At 41.3% G+C, this 21,643-nt stretch overlaps 1 protein-coding gene across 1 annotated transcript; it reads right to left on the bottom strand.

Annotated features, from left to right (window-relative positions):
- Positions 1 to 3,251: 3,251 nt before the first annotated feature.
- Positions 3,252 to 21,467, bottom strand: tmem154 (transmembrane protein 154). The gene is made up of 9 exons (XM_080415384.1): positions 21,282 to 21,467; positions 17,176 to 17,397; positions 16,470 to 16,514; positions 15,829 to 15,864; positions 15,091 to 15,231; positions 14,280 to 14,331; positions 12,606 to 12,682; positions 10,791 to 10,834; positions 3,252 to 5,503 (listed from the first exon to the last, which is right to left on the bottom strand). Exons 1-8 carry the CDS (start codon positions 21,382 to 21,384, stop codon positions 10,797 to 10,799), a joined length of 714 nt encoding a protein of 237 aa, XP_080271510.1. The 5' UTR covers positions 21,385 to 21,467; the 3' UTR covers positions 3,252 to 5,503; positions 10,791 to 10,796.
- Positions 21,468 to 21,643: the final 176 nt, after the last annotated feature.

Below are 21,643 nucleotides of genomic sequence, written 5' to 3' on the forward strand. Positions count from 1 at the left end.
TCATATCCCATTATAAATAAATGTGTGTGTGTGTGTGTGTGTGTGTGTTTTTGTGGAGGGAGGGAAGGGGGGCTTCAAAGATTATGCTGGATTAGAATACATGCCTATTTTTTATTTCCTTCTTGCATACATATTCATCCTCATTATTCCTAAACAGCAGCAGGCCTGCCATTATGAACCAAATCTGTGTTGCCGGAGCAGAGGCAGAGCGCCAGCCATTGTCTTATGGTCATTTCTATGTCCTGTATCTTAATCTTCCAGGGAGCAGAGTCTGAAGCCATGAGATATCACTAAGCACCAAAGAATGTGATTCTGAGAACCATGGAATTGACACTGGCACTTGGCCAATGAAAGCTGAAAAATATGCCTCGAAGTGAATGAAAGGAAGAAATGTTTCCAGGCAGACACATGAACTGAAAATATCCGCAGCTTGTTGCTAAATCTCCCCATGTGGGAATTCTTAATTTGAAAACTTGGCTTATTAAATGGTTGCTATATTGAAATGCTTCCTGCAAAGTTTCACACAATGCTGAACAGCTGTCTGGGGTTTGTCATAATATCCCTTTCAACTAGCACAGCCTTTATGGAGACAATATGCCATTCTACTCATAAATTCCTCCTTTCAAACCAGCATAAATGTAGACTATTGTCGCTTTGTACTACAGGGCATCATTTAGTGTTAATATAATAATGCTCTATTATCCGTCATGTCAAATCAATCCAAAACATTTCCACACTTAGAAATCAATAATAATATTATAGATTTCTACGTGTGGAAATGTTTTGGATTGATTATTCTCTTAAGCCGTTAAAGCCAACCAAATTAATGAACACAAGATTTAGGAAACAACAGAGGAAAAACATCAAAGGAAGGTCTCAATAGGAACAGTCTCAATAGGAAACGACTTCAAGGTTTCCATTTCTGTAAATTTAACTGAGTCTTGAATCAAGAAATGTAATTATTAAATGTGCATGGAGTCTGGGATTTAGAAGGTAAAACAAGTTTATCATGTAATATTATACAGCTTCTACTCAACAGTGTTTCCAATGAGTGCAGGGCAAAGACTGTCCTGGTTTTAAAAAAGAAACTACAAAAAAAAGGCCTATCTAACCCAAGAACATAGCACATCTGAAACCCAACACACTTCTTTTACTGTTGGGTTTGTCAGGGAAGGTCTTATCTGTGGGGATTTGTCTTCTAAAGCTGTACCAGTAGAGTAGGCATTAATATTCTGTGCAAGCAGACGCTCATATCTTCCTTATCATGGATGACACACCATACTTCCTGACCACTGGAAGGAGAGTTCTTTGATTGGAGGCAAAGAGACATCTCACATGGTCTCGCTTGCTTGTCACGACTCTCAAAAAGGACAAAGGCTTTAAAATATTGTGCAGCCGGTCCCCTGATAAAGACAAAACACACAGTTTCGTACAATCCGCACACACACACACACACACACTGACTATAATATCCCCATGGTGTTTGCTGCACACTCCACTCAAACATTGCCACGGCACAATAGATAGTAATGATGGGAACACGACAGATGAAACGATGTTAAGAAAGACGGGTGGTCTGGAACACAGCTCCTCCAGGAAGACAAACAATGCTGATTGTGTGGCTGTAAAAGGAATCCGATTGGGTGTGACAGTAGCAGCGCCTGAGGGGTAGACAGGAATACAAGCATACAAAGATATACAGGCCCTGCATTCGGAGAGACACGACACGTTGGTGGAATACATAGCAGTCACATAAATTGTGACATATACTCCCTGAATTCATTCTTGCCTCCGGTCAAACGTATGCACAGTAAACTCAGAGAGTGTACAAATGTAGTCAATACCAGATCTATGAGCTCACAACGTGCCACGTTGTGACGCTGTTGTGAGCTTTTAGATCCGCAATTTTCACAGAATGCTCGCCCCCAGAATAGGGACACGAGGGCTCATGTGGTTAAATTAACACTCTGCGTATAATGCACTTACACATACTTGTAAAAGAGGCATCTGTTATGCGAGGGGAATTCTTCACCGGCCATTAAGTAGTTATCAGTTGACAAAGTCTCCTGTTAGCAACACATCCCTGTCAGCCTAATCCTTTGTATTTCACTATGCAGACAGACACCTATACACATGACCCATTATTCATAGTGCATCACAGGCCATGGCTGGCACGGAGCATTGCCTGTCGCATGCAAACCAGTCTGGCCAGAATCTGCCACTGTAAGAGGAACCCGGTTTGCATGCACCACAGCTAATGACATAACACCTGGTCTCTCAACGGTGTGACAAATCTACAAGTCTGCCACACCAGTGCGTGTTTTGGAAAGGTTTATTTAACCCATTAAGGCCTGAGGCCGATTCAAAAAATGTTTTCCAAATCCTAAAAATATAAAAACTTTATTTTCAAGATTTTTCTAAAATAGCAGATCTACAAGCTCGTAGCGCGGCACTCCGCGCTATGAGCTTGTATATCTGCTATTTTTGAATAGCCAAAGAAATCTAAAGTGACACAGATGCGTTCCAGGTCTCCATGGGTTAAGTCTGAATGTTGAAGTGGATAGCTTATCAACTTCATTCGTAGGTAATGGCATTTCTGCACTTATTGACTAATACAGTGTAAACAGAGCAATAGATTAGTCGTAATCTAGACGGTGCTGAAACAAAAATTCAGATCATGCTAAATATCAAGAGACTTCCCTTTTCTTGCTGTGTTTTTATGGCAAAAGGTATTTAGATGTTGTGGAGGTACTGTTTATATACAGCTCTGCTGTGTGAAAGTCTAATGAGTTACCTGGAGACTGCAGGCAAAGTGAGAGAGAGAGAGTCACGGAGAGAAGGACAATATCTCTTGGTATTTCCTATTTATATTCATTGGTTGGCACAAATTGTCAGCCGTGCACCCACCCCCCCCAACCCCTCTCACACACACGCACACGCACACGCACGCACACACACACACACACACACACACACACACAAACGCACACAAACGCACACACACACACACACACACACACACACCCCATTACCTTTCAGTAAGTGTCTCACCAGAAAGTGGTATACAGTCCATGGAGGCAGTGGAAATGCAGTACTACGCAGCTGTTATATATGAGGTACTCTATGAGCTGCAGTCATGCACGCAAATACTCAAAAGAAAGTCCATTTGAAAGCATGTGCTATTCAAAACATGATATTATATTATTAAAATATTTAGAAGATTATTTACAAAGGAACAACAGAATCAGATGTGCAGTCAAGGGCATGTTTATTGACAATTGAATCAATACACAGACCTAACAATGCATTTAGCATTTTTGTATGCTTTTTAGTTTTACAATTCTGCCTAGATTTATTTTATTAATTTATTTGCGTAGGATTCATTCGATAAATTAGGTATAGCCTATATATCCTGACTGAATGTCAAACCTACAACTGAATAAACGAACTTGATATAAAACTATTTACAATAGGCATTTTCTTAAAAAATAAACTCATTTTGTGAAATAAACAACAACACATTCTACACATTTACAGCGCAAGAATCTGCAAAATACTGACTGAGTCTTATAAAGCTGAATGTACATTTAGTTCAGTGTAACGACATAATCTCAAAACCAGGGCCAAAAACCATAACATCCAATAGCCTTACATCCAGCATGAGGATGCACAATATTCTAGACTAGTCATACAGTGTAACAGACAGTGGTGGAAAGTAACTAAGTACATTTACTTAAGTACTGTGCTTGAGTACAATTTTGAGGTATTTGTACTTTACTTGAGTATTTCCAATTTCCAATGCTTTTACTTCTACTCCACTACATCTCGGAGGCAAATATTGTACTTTTACTCCACTACAATTATTTGAAAACTTTAGTTACTAGTTACTTTTCAGATATAAATTATTACATTATAAAACATACATTTACCACTTTTGCCCTATTTTATACCTAGGCTATTTGAAAATAGCCGATCTACAAGCTCACAACGCGTCGCATCGCGACGCGTTGTGAGCTTCTAGATCTGCTATTTTCAAATATTTAGTACTTTTACTTTTGATGCCAATACCTTTGTACTTTTACTCAAGTACATTTTTTAATTCTGAACTTTTACTTGTAACAGAGTATTTTTATAGTGGAGTATTGGTACTTTTACTTAAGTAAAGAATTTGAGTACTTTTTCCACCACTGCTCCGTATTGAATCCTAACCAGCTGTATCACCTTCATGCACAAGCATGAAAAAAGAGCCCTTCTGTGGTTGTTCATGCATGCAAATCAAAAGCACTTCCTAATTAAAACTTCCCACTAGAGAGATTGGTGTGAAGAGGACACAGGCAGAAGAAAGAAGGGCCATTGGCAATATCTCATGATGGCAAAAACATATAACGAGCAATCAATTTACTCATTTGTAACTCCAAGAGAGAACAAATGTACAAGCTTTTGTATGCTCTCTGAGTTAACAGCGGTAGGAACCTGTGAGAGGGGAAACATTGTGACGGGCGAAAGAGAGTAGCCAAAATTGCAATAAAATCTGTGGTGTTTTGTTTGGTTATGTTACTTTTCTGTATGCCTTTTCACTTTGCACTTTCTGTTTGTCAAATGGTGTCGACACAGTACATCTGTATTTATAAAATGTGTATACCTGAAAACAGTCTACCTTTGTTGAATGATGTGTAGGAATCTTGTGTATGTGGTTTCATGTCTATATGAAAGCAAATACCAAGACAAGTTCCAGCTACACCCACATGGCCGAATGGGCAAACAAACCTGACTCTAACCTGGCAAAATGTCTGCAAGTCGGTGGCTGCAACTCTATCGCACATTACTGTCGTTTTTGTTTTAGTTTTCTCTTTGGTATTCCTAATTGTGTTTATTTTCCCCTCAGATATATTCCTAGAGTTAAAGCCCACCGTAATCAATTACGACATGGCAGTTGAATACAAACAGCAATAAACCACAGACAAAGCGTGACTGAAACAATAAACAATGGCACAATACTGAATTGATGGCATTGCAATGGCCATTCATTACCAATGCTCATTATAACGAATCAACGTGACCAGAACACCACCGATTTAGGTCTGGGAACACACACTGCCTCTGCTCTCTATTAAAGTCACGTGGGAGAAAGAGGTTTGCGACGTCGAATTGTAAAACAAAAATATGTTTAACTTGCACAATTATTGTCGCCACTGCTGTTTTTGTCTGGTACTGAGAGGGGAAAAAAACATCTGCATTTCCTTTTCTTAAAACACACACACACACACGCACGCGCATGCACACACACACACGCTTGCACGCACGCACACACACACACAAACAAATAGTGATGTTGGTTCCTGGTAAACACTGTAGTTCCACGCTGTCAGCAGTGTTGCGTGAATGTTGTGGGAACGCTGCGGCACATGGTCACAGAGTTTTCATCGTTGGGTTACTATATGCACGGCAGTGCCTCGGGGGTGGCAGCGTGTCCTTGCTGGCATAGTGGAACGTCCTCTGTCACCTGCAGTAGAGAGGGACCACAGGGGGAGAGAGATAATTTGTGACAGTGTCCATAAACTTCTCCTCCTCCTCCTCCTCGCGGGCAAAGGACAGACAGTCGGGGGAAAAAGAGACAAGAGGTTAGAGTAGGATCATTTACTGTCGGAGGAATTACGGTCTCTCTGAACTCACTTCATACATACAGTACACACTGAGCTAGCGCTTGTGGTCGAGTTTAACATTGTAGGCTACAGTGGTGGAAGAAGTACTTGGATTTTTTTTTTCTTTTACTTAAATAAAAGTAGCAATGCCACAATATACAAATACTCTGTTACACGTAAAAGGCCTGCATTCAAAAGTTTACTCGGTAAAAGTACAAAAGTAATGGCATCAAATTGTACTTCAGTAAAGTAACTTGCAATTTAAGTTTTCAAATAATTGTAGTGGAGTAAAAAAAAGTACAATATTCGCTTCTGACATGAAGTGGAGTCGGAGTATTGAAAAATGAAAACACTCAAGTAAAGTAAAAGTACCTCAAACTTATACTTAAGTACATGTACTTATAAGTTTAATGTACTTAGTTACTTTCCTCCAGTGCCATTGTGTGTTTGTTAAACTGGTCTTGTGTGGGTCAATGGGTAGAGCAGGTGTCAGGTTTAATTCCCACTGTGGGTATGCAAGCTAAAAATGTATGCACTCATGTAAGGCACTTTGGATCAAACTCAGCAAATGGAGTGTGATTGCATTATATAAGTACACAACCATTACTGTGTGTACGTCACAACAAAACTGAGAGTTAGGGGGCGCCCCCAGTGGCTCACCTGGTAATAGCACACTACATAAATAAGGCTAATGTATTAATCCAGTGGATCTCAAACTGCAAGATTTGACAAATTGATGTGTATTGTCCACGGACCCCCATTTGAAAAGATCTTGTGCCAAGAGAATTTTTGTCAACATTTGTCAAAATGATTAGAAAATAACTGATCGTCAAGCTCAGTTAGTCTACTGTTACCTAGGCCTAAATCTGTGAATTTTGAATCGCCGAAAAATAAAATAGGGCATAAGGGTTTGAACTGTTCCTCATTTTGCTGGGGACCCCATGGAATACCCCAGAAGGACCCCTGGGGGTCCCCGGACCCCACTTTGAGAACCAGTGGTGAAGTCCTTCTCGCAACAGGCCCGGGTTCGATTCTGACCCCCAAGGCTGTTTGCTGCAGGTCATCCCCTTCTATCTCCCTCCAGCCTTTCCTGTCTTTCTCTCTCTCTCTCTCTCTATGTCACAACCAGAAATAAAGCAGAAATGCCAGGAAGGAAAAAACAACAACAACAAGAAAATAATAACTAAGCGTTTAAAAAGAAAAATTGAGACCTTGGACAGATCTGTGATTACTTAATTTAACATGGCCAGTCTGTCTACTTTATACCCTTATTCGACCCAAGGGGATCAATAACTCTGGTCGTATTTTACAGCATATTGACTACTATGTGACAAGCCCAATTGTTTCTGGAACTAAACAGATCCGCTGTGGAACGGAAAATACGCTACAGCTGCTGCACTAAGTACTGGGAATATTAAAAACAAAAGGGTCATGATATAACATTGTGCAACCTCCTGCGTTCCCTTCTGTTTTGAGTTCTCTCTGTTGTAACTTTTTGTCCACAGAGGGCCGCCCTTTCTGTTTAACCGAGAGTAGTCCGTGAAGCCTTGGCAAATAAAAAACCCTGGGAAAAAAGCAGAGTGTGTGAATGACGTTAGGCCACAGTTAGCAGAGTGGACCTTGATCCCCCCCTCCCCCACCCCCCCCCCCCCCAACCCCCTCCAGCCCGTCAACAGAGGCAGGGACCATCTCTATAGCTAAAGTTGCGCCACACTTCCATGCATGCCTGTCGTAATCAGCAACAGATGTTAGGAGTGTTTCTGACTTGTGTGCTCCGCCGTACGACGGCGCCGCACGGCCCGAAAAAAGCAGATCTGCAAGCTCACGACGCGTCTCGTCTGGGACGCGTCGCAAGCTTGCAGATCTGTGGTTTTCGGCCAGATGCTTAGTACGACGAAGTGTATGTGGATCAGGCTTAAGGCCCCCACGGTACGTAATGATGACTGAAAGGGTTAGAGTTCATCAGTCACAGCTATTCCAAACCCCGGCTGGCACATTGCAGCCAAACAAAAACCAGTTGGGGAAAGGAGGGGGGAGAGAGAGAGAGAGAGAGAGAGAGAGAGAGAGAGAGAGAGAGAGAGAGAGAGAGAGTGAGTGAGTGAGTGAGTGAGTGAGTGAGTGAGTGAGTGAGTGAGTGAGAGAGAGAGAGAGAGAGAGAGCGAGAGTGAGAGAGAGAGAGATTGATAGAGAGAAAGAAGGAGGGAGAGAAGGAGAGAGAGAACGAGGGAGAGGGAGAGAGAGGAGAGACTGAAAGAAAGACTGAAAGAAAGAGCAAGAAAGAGAGATGGAGAGAGAGAGAAAGAGAGAGATAGAATGAAGGAGAGATAGAGATAATGAGGGAGAGAGAGAATGAGGGAGAGTTTATAGAGAGAGAGAGAACGAGACAACACTGAAAGAAAGAGGGAGAAAGAGAGAAGGAGAGAGAAAGAGAGACAGAATGAGGGAGAGACAGAGAGAATGAGGGAGAGAGCGAGAGAATGAGGAGAGAGAGAGAATGAGGGAGAGGGGAGAGAGAGAGAGAGAGAGAGAGAGAGAGAGAGAGAGAGAGAGAGAGAGAGAGAGAAAAAGAGAAAGAGAGAGAGAGAAGCCATTGGGAGAGACTATTACCCAAGATGAATGGTCAATCTGTGTTGTGTTAGTTTTCCTGGGAGTCTGCGCTACAAGGCTGCTACACTGAAATATGTGATTCATAATGCCTGGCTATGATGTGTACCATAATAACATGGTTATGATCACGCTTGTGTTGCTGCCGCCATGAAATATGTGCGAGCGCGCTGTAATCAAAAACATATATCCCAAACCTATTCTTCCACTTCCACCGTGACGAATGATCCGCAATCTGTAAACACTCTTAACCGCTGGAGAAGATGCATGTATTTAGAAATAGACCCCTTCTGACAGGATCCCATCTGATAAGATTCAACATTTTCTCCATGTTTGCGCTTGTTTTCCGTTTCCTATTTTTGGCACGTGTTTGTACAAACTATGATGCAATGTGCACGGCTAATGAGTAATAATTACTGATTATCCATAGCCTTTAAAACATAAGCATGCAGCTTGACATCAGTGATGACTATTATGCAGAGGTAGCGTTCAATCAACAGCTGCACTAACCCTACACTTAACCTGCACTGCCTTTACAGGGTGTGACTGTCTCTCCTCGTCTCACCTTAATAACCTATTATGTCATAATAGAGGTGAACATTCTGTGAACATCTCCTGAAAATAGCCCATCTACAGGCAAATATAGCATCAAGCTATAGTGTATATAGCAGTGGTTCTCAAACCTTTTCATGTCAAGGACCCCTAAATTAATGTGTATTTGGCCGCCACAGACCCCCATCTGAAAACATTTTGGGCCAATGACCCCCCACACAAGATTTATGGTTTTAAAAATGTCAAAGATATTCCAAGAATGTCAAGTTCTTTTGAAAATAGCCGATATAGGGCCATGGTCATGGGGGTCCCTGGACCCCACTTTGAGAACCCCTGCATTAGACCACAGACCACCATGACTCTGAGAGTGTACAAATGGAACCAAACTCTCAGAGTTACAACCACATAAGGGTCCATTTGGTTTCATTTGTACACTCTCAGAGTTACAGACCCATAAGGGTCCATTTGGTTCCTAACTATCCATCTATCTGGGGACACCCTGGAACCCCCTCAAGGACCCCTGGGGGTCCCCGGACCCCACTTTGAGAACCAATGGTATATAGGATAGGACCACAATGGAAACAAGTCCCCAGGATGCTTTTGTGTTATCCTTGTAGCCCAAATGTCTGACTGTGCCTCGTGCTGTTTACATTTCTGTCTAATAAAGTATTGATTCAATCAATCAATCAATCAATCAATCAATCAATCAATCAATCAATCAATCAATCAATGCTTGTAGATCCACAATTTTTGGCGAAGAGAGAGGGGAAAAAGGAGCGGACCAAGTATAGACCACAAAGGGACCCTGATAAATGTAGAAGAATGGTTTAAGGAAGGGGTCTTCAAAATGTTTCACACCAAGGACCCCCCCCCCTTAGCAGAGAGAGAGATGAAGCAGGGACCCCCCACTATACATATTGTTGTAAACAATTGTGTTGCATATTCAACTTTTTCATCGATTTCATAGATAGCTTCATAGACTTGTTTGACAGCACTATCATCAGCGTTGTGTAAATTCATGTTTTTTTGTTTGTTTGTTTGTTTGTTTGTTTCCACATGATCTTTTCTATTAATAGGTTGGATTCTTGTTAATGCTGACCACTTGAACCCTCAATACTTAGTAAATACTTTGTACTTGGTCTACTTTTTTCCCCCCCATCAATCCAAACCTCTTCACGGAAAATAGCCGATCTACAAGCTCTATTTTCCCACGAATGCTCCCTCCAGAATAGGGCACTGCATTATGGAGTAACTGTCTCTCTGTCTTATCTTAACCTGCACTGCATTAAGGGCATAAGCGATGTGTATCTGGCAGTGGTGGAAAGTAACTAAGTACATGTACTCAAGTACTATACTTAAGAACAATTTTTAGGTACTTTTACTTTACTGGAGTATTTCCAATATTCATTACTTTTACTTCTACTCCATCTCGGCAAATATTGTACTTTTACTCCACTACAATTATTTGAAAACTTTAGTTACTAGTTACAGATTTTGATTATTATTACAAAACATACATTAACCACATTCCGCCTTATATACTTCGGCTATTTGAAAATAGCCGATCTACAAGCTCACAATGCGTCAGAGCTGCAATTTTCAAAAGATCTTTTATAGATTTTGATAGATTTGAAAACTTGTGAAATGGGACATTCTGCATACTTTTGTACTTTTACTAAAGTAAATTTTGAATCCCGGACGTTTACTTGTAACAGAGTATCTCTACATTGCAGTATTGATACTTCTACTTAAGTAAAACAAATTGAGTGCTTTTCCCAACACTGGTAACTTGTCTATCAGTGTCTAGGCTTATATTGCGACATGACACAAACTCTCACAACTCACTCTAAAAGCAGGACAGATTATTATATTCACCTCTTTGTCTGAGCACAAAGCTCTGGAGAGAGCTAAAACTGACAAAAACTGTCTCTGTGTCAGTAACTATGAGCAGTAGACTGAGAATGCACTGGAATGTAAAAAAGGAATACTCACGTTAAATCATAATTCTATCTGTTTGGAGTCCATTGTCGTTCCACCTATAATAAATAAACATACAAATGGGATAATAAACACATTAACCCAAGCAGGGAGGTTTTAAGTATACAAAAGGAATTATCTGACAAACCCGATGCAATGCCATTACATTATCTGTATACCAGTCCTGAGGACCCAGATTACCAAAGGTTAAAGGTAGGGTAAGTGATATTCTTTTGTAAAAAATATTGCTTTATATTCTGATAGTACTCATTGGTATAGAGTGTTTTGTTTGTTTAGCAACAGGCGTCTCCCCGTCCCTCCAGCTCTTGATTAATCAGAAAATGCATTTTCAGGTCGGGATACCAATTGTATCAAATCAGGAGAGAGAACTCACACAGGATACAGATTAAACAAGTGAAATTGGAAGTGACGACACAAAGAAATGAGCAGACAAAATTGGGACTTTGTAACTTATTTTTGAAAGGTGCTATTATAATAAATTATTATTATTATTATAACATTTAAGCTGATAAATGGGTACTCTCTCCTGATTGGCTGAAGATTGGCCACCCTCCTGAAAATGTATTTTCTGTTTATCAAAGATCTAGGGAGACGCAGAGACACTTTCAACTGAACAAACACTCTATAGCAATGATTTAACAAAACACTTTTAACCAAAAAATACTTACCCTACCTTTAACTAGCTTTACAACTTCCTGATAAAAGATAACATAAGCAGTATTCTAGGTCCCTATAGGGCCAGAGTTGAAGCACCATACTGGTTGTCTGACCACTGACTATGTCTCACAGTATACTTGACATTACTGCCAATAATCATGGTTTGTTAGATTTTCAAGCCATTTCATTCAGTTAATTTCAGTATGAAAACCAAAGTTCAGAGACCTGAAACTTGCCCATAAAGGTAATCTAACACACTTAATATCATTTTGTGGTTATGTTTTGTCAAAGTTAAAGGGATAGTTCACCCCCAAAATGTTTTTTTTCCCTATCGATTAGTCAGTCATTAGGAGACTTGAATTCATGGATATTTTTTTTGTTTTTGTCGCATTCCTAAGCCAATAATTTGACGACAGGCAGCGGTTCCGCTAGGAGACACAAAGAGACTCCTTTGTGTCTCCTACCGGAACCGCTGCCTACCGGTCCGCTGGTCATGAAATTATTGGCTTAGGAATGAGACAAAAACAAAAAAATATCCATGAATTCAAGTCTCCATGGGGTGACTAATTGATGGGAAAAAAATATTTTTTTTGGGTGAACTATCCCTTTAAGTTATTGTTTTGTTTTAATGCTTTTGTAAAAGCGCAAATTGATTTGAAAAGTCAAGCCCCAGGAGAAAAGCTTGATTTCCAAACTAAATTCAAACATGATGCAGCATTTAATAACCACGCAACTTTTGTGTATCCAATACTGATTAGATTATTCCAGTAAATGTGTTAGTGTTTGGATGCCAACAATACAAATGTAATAAGAACATTTATGGGAAATGATCTAAGTAAAATATGTCTAAAGCTGTGAATAGGCAATGCACTGTATGAACGTACTAAGGCTGGTATGGACCTCACTACAGTATATTGTAGAATGTATTAATCTGGCCTCACATGAGAGAGGCTCACTTTGCTCATAGAGGAATTCCTGCAACAAATAGTGCAACAGTGACATCTGCTGGAGGAACAGTGAACACCCAATCTTACAAAGATTGCTAAAAGAAGTTGCATTTGAGAGGCATATTTTCTTGCCTGTTTTCACACGTTTGCTTCACATCATGACATCTGAGTTATGTCCTCAATAGTCTCATTGTTAGACACTCACCATCTTTGCTCATCCACTGGTCCAATTCGTCCATCTCCAACTCCAACACAGAGGGGACGTCCTCTTCAAACATGGGCCTGGAGGACATGACCTTTATGTTACTGTGAGGGTCAACAAATGCTCCATGACACACAGGCTATATCTGCTGCTTCTTTGTAAACGTAGCAGTAGTCAAAAAAGAACATGCAGATGGTAACGATGATGATGATAACGATTATTGATGATGGGATTATGGTGTGATTTTTCACATTTAACCACTTAATGGTATTTAAATGTAATTTGTGTTAAATAGCTATTAACTTCAAATTATTTACTGCTCCCTTTATCTTTTCATTTATTTTCCCCCCCATTTATAAGTGTTGTTTTATTGTTGTCATTTTTGAGTGGTGCCAGCCACTCCTACACTTGACCGTGTGTGTGGGTCCGTCCGTCCGTCGGTTTGAGCATGGCCTCAACAGCTGCAGCTGATTGCAACACAAGGATGCAACCAGTTACACTAATTCAAAGGCACCACTCTCTTCACACTGGGTGTGATTTTTATTTTCTGTGAGGGTATGTCTTAATAATTGAAAATCCTATAGTAAAGTTGTAAAAAAAGTGTATATTCTGATTCCGGTAATCATTGCTATAGTCTATCTACATCTACTGTAGAAGATATCTGTGGAAAATAGTTTTCCACAGTGAAAAATATATATTTTAGAATTTTGTATGGTTTGAAACATGCATGTGAATTTTGTTTGTTTATATATTTTTCAGTATGACGTGATCTTCATTATTCCGGAAGTGCAATAATATTCAAATATCGTCTCTGTCGGGTGGAAACCCTCGTATGCCAGACAGTATTTCTTCATAGGAGGTGTCCGCATGATACTTCCACTATCCACCCTTTCCACCCGTGATTTTGTTGTAGTGTGCAAGAGCTGTTTTTACATGGCAACTTGTACTAAATGGCACAAGGGGGAAGTTACATCACATCCTGTGTATTGATAACAATACTCCAGGACAATAGTGCATGAGCTATTTGCAATATGACTCGTCGTCAGAAAGAATTGTAGTCTCACGTGAAATACATGTGGCATCATCACAAGAACCAGTTAGTGAGGCCAACATGCTTGCAAATTTACACACACACACACACACACGCACACATACGCCGCGCGCACGCACACGCACACGCACACGCACACGCACACACACACACACACACACACACACACCCACGCCCACGCCCACGCCCACGCCCACGCCCACGCCCACGCACACGCACGAACACACACAAGAATTGTAGTCTCACGTGAAAAACATGTGGCATCATCACAAGAACCAGTTAGTGAGGCCAACATGCTTGCAAATTTACACACACACACACACACACACACACACGCGCACACACACGCACACACACGCACACACACACGCCCACGCCCGCACACGCACACGCACACGCACACGCACGCACACACACACCCACACACACACACACACACACGGTCGGGTGTGTTTTCACACCACCTGACCGCCCACACACACACACACACACGTATTAAACAGGAAACCACAGTAGCATCACTTTAGTCAAACTGTTCTGCATATTAATAAGAGGCATAAGCGTGCATTGAAAGGCAGTTGTTTACATCGAAGAAGAATCAATGAGCTCACATTCTCAGAACTTACATTGGTACTTTCTCTGTGGTGTCATCCAAATAAGGATCCCCCTTCTCATGATCTAAGAAAAGAACAAATACATGCTTACTTCAAAACATCATTTGATAACACAGTCAAACCACCTTAAAGTAAAAAAGAAAAAGGCAAATTAGTCTAGTCCGAGGTTCGATTTGTAAAACAAAAACAGAGGGGTTGGTCATTTTCTTAAACAAACAATAGCCGATCTACAAGCTCAAGATGAGTCTCATCGTGTTGTGACCTTGGTAAACATACTTTTTTAAATGTTTTATTAAATTGTGATATTATCACAAATAAACATCAAACATATCAGACAGTCTACATTTCCCAAAAGGAAATGCATATATTTAATTCAGTCTGATCAGAAGAATGAGATAAAACATATCCCCAATGGCCATAAAAATGGACGATTAGAGGTGGTATATCAAAAGCAGAGGCATGGACCCCACCACCGACAACCCCCCCCCCCCCCCCCCCCCAACCAGCAACTATAAACTATAAAACAAGTCTAGCTGTACGTACACAGAGTGTCATATCGCATGATCAAAGATTTGCCTCCCGATCGATAAACAAAGATTTGATCTATGAACACCAACTGTGTTAGCCTGGTAAACCCCCCCCCCCCCCCCCCCCCCTTCCGGAAATCTCATTTGCATTTGATTTCAGGAATTGATATCAAATGGAAATTAGATATCCCGAGGGAGGGGTTTACCAGGCTACAACTGTGTCTCCGTACCAGACACAGAAATGAGCTGATTGGTTCATGATGGCAGACGTTTCGTCCTGTCTTAAACCGATGTACCTGTTTTGTAACTCTTGTTCCGGTTCCACCTGCGGTTGATGACGATGCCGCCCACCACCATGGCGATGATCACCACCACCAGCACCACAGGGATCAGGATGATGACGGGACTGGTGTCCGGCGGTACGTCCGTGGGCTCACCTACGAGGAGAGGAGAGGAGCAGCGAGATCGGCCTCTGTCAACATTCAAGATGTTGTATCGTCACATCTTGTGTGTCTTTTAGTTCTGGTTTACTCAGTGTAGCAGCAATAAACATATCATCACTGTCGGGTTGAAACCTTGTATGTCCAAAACTGACACTTTTCAGGAAATGGAAATTATAAACTGTGTTCCAAAAATAGCCCATCTACGAGCTTGTAGATCGGCAATTTTCACTACCTGGTGTTTTCATCAACAATTATTATATGACAATTATTGTAGCGCTTAGCACACCTAGTGACGGCACCTTTCAACAGAACATGATCTGTTATTATAATTTAAAGCTGCAATCCGTAACTTTTATGCCGGAATTCAAACCCGGGTTCCAGGGGTCCCCTGTGCGAGTGCTGAATTATCTACTGCTGAGCTAATACAGAAAGCCTGTTTGGGCGGATGTTGTATTGCGCTTTGAGCCTCATGCAATACCTCTTGTCAACCGGTAGTGGTCGTACCCGACCACAAAGTTATGGATTGCAGCAATATTTGTATTTTTTAATAATAATGAATGTGTATGTATATTAGGACATAACTTAACTGACCCAGAAAATCACCAGAGCCACTTCCAGAGCCATCTTCTGTGTAACATAAAACAGCAATACAACAAAGGGTTAGGTTATGTTCAGAATACCTGACTGAAAGATCCAAGCACTAAATGAGTATTTTCACTCAACATTCTCAACAACGACTCAACAAGGCAGCATGGCAAGGACACATCACGTCACAGTATGAAAATACACTGAACAAATACACATGTAAATAGATGGGGACAGCTCTTTAGTTTGACCAGTGGAGTACAATTCGTAAGTCTACACAGTCGTGTCAAAAAACAATATGTCACCAATATGATTGAATAATTGTAGCTCTACAGTTAGTAGAGTCTAAGCCACCTCGTGAGATGTCTTCATTTAAGTAAACAGACCCTAGCTATCACACAACACTGTCCTATCAGTGAAACTGAATTAAAACCTGCATACAATCATCTACCCTCCATAAGTGTTATTTATTTTGATGGGAGTGGGGTGTTAATGTTGGATACTAAAAAGCACAATAATATTAGATTTTTTTTGTAGTAGTAGTGTGTCCTATGTAGACACTTCTGATGTCAGTTTACAGTTGTACTCTCTATGAGTTAATTGAACACTGAGGGTTTTACAGTGTACACCTGCTGACATGGTCTCACCTGTATTGGGGGTTGCCGAGGCATCAGGCATCGACGATGGTGGCTCTACGGACCCACAAAAGTAGCACAGGATCATTATGGTAACAAAAACAACCACAAGAGATAGATAGAAGTGACAAATCACTTGCTAGATTACTTCTTTATAATAGTCACTTAATATTCTTCTCCATGTTATGTCTTAATCATTCTTTAGGGTGTTTTTTTTTTGTTTCATGAGTGAGTGCAGGAGAGAGACAGAGAGAGAGAGAGAGAGAGAGAGAGAGAGAGAGAGAGAGAGAGAGAGAGAGAGAGAGAGAGAGAGAGAGAGAGAGAGAGAGAGAGAGAGAGAGAGAGAGAGAGAGATAGAGAGAGACAGAGAGAGAGAGAGAGAGAGAGAGAGAGAGAGAGAGAGAGAGAGAGCGAGAGAGAGAGCGAGAGAAAGAGAAAGAGAAAGAGAAAGAGAGATAGAGAGATAGAGAGAGAGGTTGACATGTGAGGTCATCCAATCCAATCACGGTTCGGTCTGTGTCTACGCACACACTGACCTGCTGAGGCAACAAGGAAGCCCTCATTTTAACAGCTTTCAACCTGGCGTCCATCGAAAATGGAAGATCTATAAGCTCACAACACGTTGCGTTGCGGCACGTTGTGAGCTTGTAGATCTACTATTTTCACCCAGCGACACAAACAAGGATAGATAGCTAAATAGCATGCATCAAGAGCTGACCTGTGACGGGTATTTCACCATCATCAGTATATGATGACGGGTCCTGGTCCTCCTCTTCATTTGCTGGCGGCTCTTCTGTCACGTCAACAGGAGGAGCCTCTTCAAGAGCCTCATCAGGTGCCTCTGCAGCTACGTCTTCAGCCACTTCTTCAGCCACTTCTTCAAGTGCCTCTTCAGGTGTGACTTCCCCGCCTCCGTCCTGATCTTCATCCTGGGACACCACTGCAATTCAGGACTCAGCATTACATTTACATGCAGACTGCAGTGGAACGTAACTGAGTACATTTACTCAAATAATGCACTTAAGTTCAATTTGTTGCTGTCTGGCAGAAACCTCTTATCTCCATATTGTAGCTTTTTGTGTTTTTTCGTAAATTAATGCCCTACTTGATCGTACTACAGCATCATACAAAAGTAGCAGATCTGCAAGCTCAAAACTATTTAATTAGCAGATTTAGATTATTTATACACAACATACATTAACATGATTTGATAAATGATGATGTATTATAGGTTAAGCTACCCAGCAGCTTATAAATTCATTAAAATCAGCCCCCAGCTGAACACATGAATACATTATTAATTACAATCCTATAAAATGATTGTGAAATGGACCTGCATAATGAGTACTCTTGTGTTATATTTAGATTTTTTTACATATTTTGTACTTAGTAAAATGTTGAATGCAGGACCTTTACTTGTAACAGAGTATTTCTATATTGTGATATAGTTACTCAATAATAATAATGATAATAGGTGCAATTTATATTGCGCTTTCTAGGTACTCAAAGTTGCTTTACAGAACAAAACACATAAAAACGACTTTATTAAGAAAACAACTAGTTAAAAGGGTAAAGAACGAAGCAAAACATAATTGTTAAAATTAAACGGTGAATTAGGAGGGGAAAGCGAGTCCTAAGAGGTGGGTTTTGAGGGTGGTTTTAAACGCGGCGAGGGTGGGGGCAGCTTTGATGTGAGCTGGGAGTGAGTTCCATGGGGAGGGGGCAGCAACTGAGAAGGCCCTGTCAGCTGTCACACCAGGTTCGTTGTCTTGGCGAGCACCATGAGGTTGGCATCACCAGACCTGAGGGAGCGGGAGGGGTGGTGGTGACAGAGGTCAGAGAGGTAGCGGAGAGCTTGGTTGTTGAAGGCCTTGTAGGTGGTGAGCAGTATTTTGACTGGGAAGTGTTTGACTGGGAGCCAGTGGTGTGATGTGGTCTCTGGATTGGGTTCTGGTAAGCAGGCCGGCAGAGTTTTTTTTGTATGTACTGTAGTTTCTTGAGAACCTTGGTGGTGGACACCGTATAGACCAATTATTTGTTTACCAACATTGAGACTGGAAGCACAGGTGATTGTTTCACGCAATCAATTCTCAACCTGTTGTTTTGGGATGCGCTGGTTTCAGCACACCCCAACCCCCTCTTGTGTGTTGGCTGGTGAGGCGCGTCCTAGCGAGACCTGATACTGGTTGCACGCATACTGCTTCTTATCAGTGTGACGTTGTCTGTTAAGGGGTCTATTCTGTGTTTGACTGGGAGCCAGTGAAGGTCATGGAGGACTGGTGTGATGTGGTCTCTGGATCGGGTTCTGGTAAGCAGGCGGGCAGAGTTTTGTACATTCTGTAGTTTCTTGAGAACCTTGGTGGTGGACACCGTATTGGAGGCTATTGCAGTAGTCAATGCGGGATGCGATGAAGGCAATGAGTGTCCTTCAGTTACTTATACTTAAGTAAAGCACATCTTCCACCACTGCATACAGATACATGTGCACACACAAAGATTGTGATGTATTGATACAACACTTTCTCAAGTGGGTTGAACTAATGGGTTTCCAACTGTATTCCCATTGGTTGCCATATACTTGTCATCCATATGAATACAACTCTCTAGTTCCACAGTTAATGGTATTTAAGCCTAAGCCACTTTATGAGACATCTATACAATTACAGTAAACAAACAGATCTTATCACAACACTGTCATATCACTGAAACAAGAAGTTATCCGTAATGGAATTGAATTACAACCTACTGTATGTAGGAAAGGGACTTTTATAATTCTTTTTCTAAAAAGAAAAAAGTATGCTTACATTAGACCAGTGGTTCTCAACCAGTGGTCCGGGGACCACCAGTGGTCCTTGAGGGGGTTCCAGGGGGTCCCCAGCCAAATTAATAGTTAGAAACCAAATTGACCCTTATGTGTCTATAACTCTGAGTGTGTACAAACATTTGTACACTCTCAGAGTAAATGAACATTAATGATGATGAATACAGTGTAGATTAAGACCCCCCAAGAAATAAAAATGGTTGAGTCCCTGGCATGTCTTTTCAAATGGGGGTCCGTGGGCTAATATGTGTCAATTTGGGGGTCCTTGACGCGAAAAAGGTTGAAGACCACTGCATTAGACTGTTGTACAGCGATGAAAGCTGGGCAGAAGGGGGTAGGACAAGGGAATGACACGCGACATACTTTCTCACATTCATGCTGTCGGCGTGATATCAAAAATGATATCAGTATGTCTATTGATAACATCTTTTGTGGTTGTTTGGTCTAGAAACATAAGTTACACACATGAAACCGGTTCCAGTGTAAGCTATCTAATGAGACTTCCACCTTCAATGAAACGAAAATGCAACCAAAACACAGACTTTTCAAACCATTGAAAGGGGTAAACATTCCAGAGCAGGCAAATACTTCTGACCAGGCCTGGAATTTCGTCATTTTAGGGGAAAGGCCACTTGGCCTTTGCTTGGTGTTGTCCATTTTTTGAGGGCGCAAAGGCCAAATGCCAGGGCAAGAAGGTCATGAAATAAAACAAGATTTTAGTCCATTGAAAGACTTAATTGAATTTAAGGGTTAAGGATGATTTTAAATGTAATATGTAGACTATCTGCAGTGAAATAAATAAATGATTGTATTTACAATCTGATCCATGCTCAGCCCTGAACCAATCAACGTATTTTGATTGGTTTAAAGATGGGGACTCTCGACAAAAGACACTGGTGTCTACATGACAAGAAAGAGACACTGGTGTCTACATGACAAGAAAGAGACACTGGTGTCTACTGTCTACATATTGACAAGAAAGAGACAGAGGAGAAAGTGGTACAGTCAGGCCAATTAAGGCCACTTGTGGCCTCAGGGCATGCCATTTTTTTGAGGGGCACCAAGGCCAAACTGAGGGGCAACGACTGCCATGGCCTTCGTGGCCTCCCTGAAATTCCTGCCCTGCTTCTGTACAGTACAAGAAAATGACAGTTAAAGTGTTATTGTGACACCATGCCAGGACCTTGCGACTTCCGTGTACATTTTAGTGTCGAAACAGTCAAAACAGTTGCAAAAATGAGCTATTACACAGGCAGCAGAGTGTGTATACGCCACAGGGACGTTGGAGTGCCTTGTGAAACATCTTTACGGTCAGGTATTTGTCATGATGATGACTAAAGATGAAATGTTTTGTTCTTTGGGGAAAAAAAAGGTTTCTTAACCACTTAAACAATATTGACGGGGTCCCCCAAGGCTCCAAACGATAGGGTCCGCTAGCATTTCCCTCTACACCAAATCTCTACACCGAAAATAGCAGATCTACAAGCTTACAACACTGCTATTTTCTCTACTGTCCCAGAATAGGGACGCTAGGGTTCATGCGGTTAAGAAAGGTGAGCCAACTTATACAGAAAAAAGAGAAACATTGCACTGATTTTACGAGTGAAGGTTTTTATGGCTTGGATACTTGTCGTAACAAGAAAAGTGTCCCCATCCAAAAGTTAAGCGCAACAAGGCTATGAAATAACAGAAGTTACCATTACAGAATATGTTATTAGAAAAGGGGTTCACGTGGCATTGTAGTGTAGAGAGATTCTCCTAGCCGGTCCACGAGTGACTATGTGTAACTCAGTCTATCACCACATCAACAGAAATATAATAACCCTGTTCTACGGCCTCACACACTCACGCAAAAAAAAACTAAGTATAATGTGACTCGTAGCTCACAAAGCCAGGTAAAGACAGGTAGGAGGAGATAAGGACAGCAGAGAAAGGGCCGCAAATCGTGGTTGTAAGGTGGTGAAATAGTAAATAGTGAAATAAAATGAGTTATTCTGTCTTACCTGGGCCAGTCAGACTGGAGAGCAGCACCAGCAGCAGTACCAGCAGAGGGGACATATCCCAAGGGCCTCTTCTCCTCACGTTACCAGACTTAAAGGCAGACATTGTGCCATTATGAGCCCATGTCTTCCTTTTAAAGTTAAGACATCATCATACTTCCTGATAGAGACACAGAGAGAGAGGGAGAGAGAGAGAACTCAGATACACGCCCATACACTCAGTCAGATAACTCTCTCTCTCTCTCTCTCTCTCTTTCTCTCTGTCTCTCTCTCTCGGATGTGATGCAATCGACTGTGTGCTTGTAGCCACAAGTTCTGGCAGCACCTCAGCTGCTGTAGAATCACATTCCTCCTGCATAGGTATG

The sequence above is a fragment of the Gymnoscopelus braueri genome, assembly GCF_963280865.1.
Source record: "Gymnoscopelus braueri genome assembly, chromosome: 2".
Classification (NCBI taxonomy): Eukaryota; Metazoa; Chordata; class Actinopteri; order Myctophiformes; family Myctophidae; genus Gymnoscopelus; species Gymnoscopelus braueri.

What these genes read in the sequence shown, in the direction of transcription:
- tmem154 (XM_080415384.1), bottom strand. Translation starts at nt 21,384, where the DNA reads ATGTCTGCCTTTAAGTCTGGTAACGTGAGGAGAAGAGGCCCTTGGGAT. An exon ending in TGGTGAAATACCCGTCACAG is followed by an intron (nt 16,515 to 17,175) that starts GTCAGCTCTTGA and finishes GTGGGTCCGTAG; the next exon opens with AGCCACCATCGTCGATGCCT. An exon ending in CCAGTGGATGAGCAAAGATG is followed by an intron (nt 10,835 to 12,605) that starts GTGAGTGTCTAA and finishes TATTTATTATAG; the next exon opens with GTGGAACGACAATGGACTCC.